At 59.9% G+C, this 6,021-nt stretch overlaps 1 protein-coding gene across 1 annotated transcript in view; it reads left to right on the top strand.

Moving 5' to 3' along the window:
* The first annotated feature begins 6 nt into the window (after window positions 1-6).
* TADA2B (transcriptional adaptor 2B) overlaps window positions 7-6,021 on the top strand; it is a 12,349-nt gene continuing 6,334 nt past the window's right edge. Inside the window, exon 1 of the mRNA XM_025887205.2 lies at window positions 7-311. Coding sequence (XP_025742990.1) covers window positions 42-311 — 270 coding nt within the window. The 5' untranslated portion in view covers window positions 7-41. The remainder of the gene's footprint in view (window positions 312-6,021) is intronic.

Here is a 6,021-nt window from a genome sequence, read left to right as displayed (position 1 = left end):
GCGCGCTGACGGCGGCGGGCGCGGGCGGCGGGCGGGGGAAGATGGCGGAGCTCGGTAAGAAGTACTGCGTGTACTGCCTGGCCGAGGTGAGCCCGCTGCGCTTCCGCTGCACCGAGTGCCAGGACATCGAGCTGTGCCCCGAGTGCTTCTCGGCCGGCGCCGAGATCGGCCACCACCGCCGCTACCACGGCTACCAGCTGGTGGACGGCGGGCGCTTCACGCTGTGGGGGCCCGAGGCAGAGGGCGGCTGGACCAGCCGCGAGGAGCAGCTGCTGCTGGATGCCATCGAGCAGTTCGGCTTCGGAAACTGGGTGAGCGGCCGGCACGACGCGCACCTGCTCGTTCCGTGCCCGCGCCGGCTGGGAGGCGGGCGCGGTCGGCGCGCCGGTTAGGCTCAGAGAGGTGGAGCGACATGCCCAAGGGCACACAGCCAGGAAGTAGCAAGGTGGGGGTTTGGGCTATGGCTTGGCGACCGCAGGGCCCTATTCCCGACCCTGGGAGCAGTTGCACGGCTGTTTGCAGAGTGAGGGCGCTTTGGGCCAGACCGCGCCGGACCCGAGTCGCGTTGCTGCACGGAGACAGGTCCGCAGACTTGACAGAGCAGTAGGCGCCCTGAGGAAGGACTTGGTTCTGCCAGGAGCACAGTGGTGGTGAAGGCCAGGCAGGCTTCCCACACGCCCTGCGGCTGCTCTCCCTTCTCCGTGCACTTGCTTTGTACGCGGCCGGGTTGGCTCTGCGCCCTTGTCAGGGTGTGTGCCCTGGGGTCCCCTGGCAGGGACTCGTTTATCCTGGGGTGCCCGCAAGGCCCAGGACGTCGTGTGAGGAGTGCTCGGTAAGTAGTGAACAAAGGAGCACAGACCCGAAGGCGTTTGTCCTGGGCTTTTGCTCTCATCAGAAGGGTTGTGCAGAGACTGAGCTGAGTGGAGAAGGTGAGAGCGGGCTCCTTTAGGTTAGCGGGATAGTGTGCTGGGCCGCTCGGGGGAGAGTGGGTGCTCTTCTCTGGACAGTCTCTGGGGAGCTCTCTTTACGCTCGGGAACAGGAAGCTTTCATCGGTGTTAGAAAGGGAAGACCTCTGGCTGGATTCTGGGCCATCTCTGCCAAGAGCTTGTGTCCACCTGCAGGCATCATGAGAAGCAGGGAGCAGTGGGCATGACCCCAGCTCCCTCATCTCTCCAGACCCTCTACATGAGGTCCTCCTACTTCCCTGAGCCAGCATTTCATCCTGCTGCCATTTCTCCAGCAGTGCACCCCTCCTCCTGGGCTTCTCCCCTTATTCCCAAACCTGGCCTGCTTTCCTTCCCATAAAATGAGCCAGTCCTCAGGGACTAACACCCATGCTGCATCCCGGGGAATCCTTACTCCCTTAGAGACACGCTGCTGCACAGATGCTCACCTAAGCGCCAACATGGTGATCACCATCCTCTGAAAACCTCATTTTGTCTTGAAGTGCATCGATGTGCGTCGAGCCTCTGCGCCGTGCACGTTGTACAATGCTGAAGGACTCTGCAGGGGAGAAAGGCCTCGTCTTTGTCTTCAGGGGCTTAAAGTGTGGTAACCGTTTGAGTCTGAGCCAGGACCCCTTCCCTAAGTGCCAGCCTTCGGTGAGCCGCTGGGGGGCCTCCTCGCTGCTTATCTCACGGACATCTTGACCCTCCGTGACCCAGCTCTCCTACCACCTCACTGAGTTTACTTGGACCGCACACTCAAGAGGCATCCATCCTCAGGTCCTTCTTGCAGGCCCAGTCCAGCAGCAGCTCCATCTCCAGCATATTTTCAGAATCTAACCACTGGTCACAACCTTAGTCCAGGCTGGTGTTTATCTGTTGCCTTGACCACCTCTGGGGCCTCCCAGCTGGTCTTTCTGCTTCACTCTTGTGCCCTCCGGCCCATTCCGTGCGCCATAATCAGAGTGATCTTTGAAGACATTCCGCATCCCGTCGGCCTTCAGTGGCTCCCAGGCCTGCTTAGATTACATTTCATGGCCCCCAGGGATCTCAGCTGCTACCCTGCTGATCATTTTTTATTTCTACAGATTGGAGTGCTCTTCCTCCAGATCATGGCTCGTGACTGGTCTTTCGGCTTCCATACCAGTGCCTCCAAGAGACTCCCGCCCCCCATTCTCAGAGTGCTTATCTCCACAGCCGTTGCTAAAAATAGCTGAGGTGGACCCGGAGCTTTGCCGAGTGCCGGGCACTGTGGTGGGCAGTTTGTTTCCTGGGACCTCTTCCCAGCCGCCCTGTGCAGCCGGCTTTAAACTGAGTAGTTTGACGTCAGAGTCTGCTCCCAGCTGCACTGCTCACTGGTCTCCACTCCACAGCACTGTGGGAGACACACGAGGACTAGGCCACTTAGAGTGTATCGCAGGAAGCATGGGGCAGGAAGGGGGCATCCTGACCTAAAGCAGTGCTTTTGGAACTGGAGTGTGCCTAGGAATCACCTGGGGCGCTTGTTAACCTGCAGGTTCCTCTCCAAGCAGCCAGCAATCTCAGCTGTTAGAGGAGACAAAGCCGGAGGAGGAGGGGCTTGGGCCTGGGTGCTGAGGGTCCTCTCCCAGCTGAACCCGTGGGGGGTCCTGGGGGGAGGCAGAGATTCTGCATGCTAACCACACCTGGAGTGCTGCCAGGCTGCGGGCCGCTGGCATCTCTCCAGCTGTGCGCTCTAGGGCTACCTGCTCTGCCCACTAGACTTCACCGTGCTTCCCCCGAGGCTCTCTGCAGCTCCGAGACGTGCGGTTCCCTTCTGAGCAGATGCCCAGCTGCGTGCACGGAAGCGATCTGCCCCACGCATGCCCTGTGCAGCCTGTGCCAGTTCTGAGTGGGGCTCCTTCACGCACACCTCGTCTCGTGCTCTTCACCACAGCTCTGGGGCTGGGTTTGTAGTTTACAGCTGCAGAGCAGCGACTCGGAGAATTTAAAATGCTTGTCCGGGATGCCTTGGCTTTTCTCATGGTACAGCCAGGGCTCAGATGCAGGCCCGTCTGATTCCAAAGTCTCGGCCTTAACCCCTGGGTGTAAGAGCATTAAGTACTGCGGGTCAGAGGCTGGGAGCTTACTGCTGCAGCTAAAGGTGTGGCTGGCCTGGAAGGGCTTTTCAGAGGGACAGAGTCTTGACCTGGTTCAGGGGGAGGTCGGTCCGTGCCCGGGACTGGAAGTGGGGAGATGACCAGGGGAGGGCGGGAGCTAGGTTTCGCAGGCTGGGGTGCGGTGTGGAGAGAGGCAGCACACGAATCAGCAGCGGCAGCTGTGTAGACGAAGGTGAGCCCGGTCGCCCTCACTTTTCAGATGGCACGCATGATCTGTCACCTCCGGGTGGCACTGCTTTGTGTGGGATTCATGGGGGTGGGGCGATTTCAGCAGATCCTGGGGAAGAGGCCGCGGCTGAAGTCTGGCGCCATTGCTCCCTTTCGTCCTGGGGCTGAGGCACCGGGACCCACGGGGCTGGGCGTGGCTGAGGGATGCTCGCTGTGAGGCCGGGAGGGTTTGGGGGCGAGTTGTGTATCTCGGCTCTGACACCAGGCCCCTGCCTTTGAGGTCAGGTGGGGAGATGCCTGGGAATGCAGCAGCAGGGAAGGGTGGGCAGGTGACCTGGAGTTACGTCACCAGGGGTATCCAGAGCCACGAAGCAGCCGGTTTTGTGGTGGGTGCTACTTGAGTTCAGAGTTAGAAGACACAGATCGTGCTGGAAACCGCTGTGGTTGGTGAAGGAACGTGGCAGAGCCGGAAGTTGACCCAGGTCCTCTGACTCCATGCCCAGAACCTCACTGAGTGCGGGCAGAATCCTGGATTCTGTGGAGTCCCGGAATCCCAGGGGCTATCCAGATGCCCTGAACTGGCATCTGTATGGGTGAGGCCTGGAAATAGGTATTGATAGAGTTCTGGTGCGGCCCACGGCTGCCCATGTTGGGGAACCATGGGAACGTTCACTTCTCATGGAAGGGTGTTGGTGGGAACGGGTAAGCCCATCCCTTGAGCATCCTGACAATGGGTTCTTAATTGCCGTTAAGGGTGGGGAGGGGGAGGGAGGGAGGAGCCCGGGTGGAGAAAGCAGCTAGAAGTAATAGGGTTCTGCAGGGCAGTGGTTTCAGAACACCCTGGAGGGCTTGTTAAAACACAGATCGTGCCCAGTGCCCCCTCCTGGCTCTGCATCAGTAGATCTGGTCTGGGATCCACATGGGAATTTGCATTTCTAACAACTTCTCGGGTGTTGCTGGTGAGGCTGGTCCAGGGACCCTACTTTCAGACCATCGATGCAGAGTAAGGCATGCCACTTTTTATTGTAGTAAAATATACATAACATTTATCATTTTAACCATTTTTTTAAGTGAGCTCTATGCCCACCGTGGGGCTGTATTCATGACCCCGAGATCAAGAGTCACATGCCCTGCCGACTGAGCTAGCCAGGCGCCCCCGTTTTAGCCGTTTTAAAGTGTCCAGTTCAGTGACCTTAATTATGTTCACAGTGTTGGGCCGCATCACCACCGTCCATCTCCAGAACTTTCTCATCATCGCAGACAGAAACTGCCTGTTACACAGTATCTCCCCACTTACCCCCGTCCCCAGCCCTGGGCACCCACCGTCCTGCTTTCCATCTCTGAATGTGACTACTCTTGGGACCTCATATAGAGAAATGCTACACTATTTGTCCTTTTGTGACTAGTTCATTTCACTCGGCTTAACGCCCTCCAGGTTCATTCACGTAGCAGCTCTCACAGTGTCCTGCTAGTTTAAGGCTGACCGCCGTCCGGCTGGCCGCCACGGGCGCCTGGGCCGCTCCCAGTTTTGGCTGTTGGGGGTCCGCCACAGCGAACGTAGGTGTGCAAACACCTGAGTCCGCGCTTGTCATCCTTTCAGATCAGTACCTAGAGGTGGCGGGCCAGGGTCACCTGGTTACTGTTTTGAGGTGCGTCCTTCTGTCCCGCACTCGGTGAAGCACGCTCTCAGGTTTTTCCGACCTGAGTGGCTCCGTGCCCTTGAGGGTCAGTCACAGCTGTGTGAGCTGGTGAGTTCTGTGGAGTTGAGGGAGGACAGGGAACCTGGGACTGAGCCTTGCAGCACTTTGCGTGTGAACAAATCCGATGAACAGGAGCAGTGGCCAAGGGAAATAGGGTCCTAAATGGCTGGTGACCTGTAAGGACAGATGACAAGCCGCTGTTGGTCCTTGGCCTCTGATGTGGGCGGAGGTAGCGCCCACCAGTGTGTCTGTGGCAGAGGCTCAAGCCGTGGGCCAGGGGCCGCACGGGGCGGGGGGGGGGCAGGGTTCACCCCAGACCGGCGGGTGCCCATTCCTTCCAGCCCCCGCGAGGCAGGCGGCCCTTCTGTCGCCTGTGAGGATGACCGAACGAGGCTGGGGCGGGCAGGCCCGAACCACATCTGAAGCCGCGCGGGGTCAGCTGGGAGAGGAGGCCCAGGTGCCGGGCTGGCGACTGGTCAGGCGACACTGGGCCCTGTGGGTGCGTGTCCCCAGCTCAGGAGGGACAGGCGGGCATCCCGCCGCACAGGCTCATCCCTCCTCTTTCCTCTAGGCCTGAGCGGTCCCTCCTTGTCCTTTGGTCAAAGCCCATGGCTCAGCTCTTCATTCTTCCCTGGCCCCGTGCAGGCCTTTGCTCCCTGCTGCTGGCTTGGGGCTGGGGCTGCCCCTGGGGTCTCTGCTGCCAGGGTGGCTCTGCCCGCAGAACCTGCTCCCCCGGGGCGCCGCCGCAGGTTTGCATGCTGGGCCTTCTGGCTGCCTCTGTCCCCTGGAAACTTCTTGCCTTGAAGAAGGAAGCCCCACCTCCGAGTCTGGCTCCCAAGCCCTGGGGAGGAGGAGAGGTGGCACTCAGTGCTCTCTGGGAAGCTCTGGGGAAGGAGCTGGTTTGTACACGGAGACTGTCACTCTGCTCCGGAGGAGAGGGGAGGAGATGGCCAGCACAGTGCCCCAGCCATGTGCCCCAGAGGTTAGAGGTGGGGTGGCCGAGCCACAGGCGTGGTTGTTCTAGGAGCGTGCGGGCCGTGGTCTGGCCTTGCTCTGCCTTTCTTTTCTTT

This window comes from Callorhinus ursinus, unplaced genomic scaffold (assembly GCF_003265705.2).
Source record: "Callorhinus ursinus isolate GAN/ISIS: 27379988/994484 unplaced genomic scaffold, GSC_fseal_2.0 scaffold4, whole genome shotgun sequence".
Taxonomy (NCBI): domain Eukaryota; kingdom Metazoa; phylum Chordata; class Mammalia; order Carnivora; family Otariidae; genus Callorhinus; species Callorhinus ursinus.
Note: the sequence above shows the minus strand (reverse complement) of the source record. Positions and strands in the feature narration are given on the sequence as shown.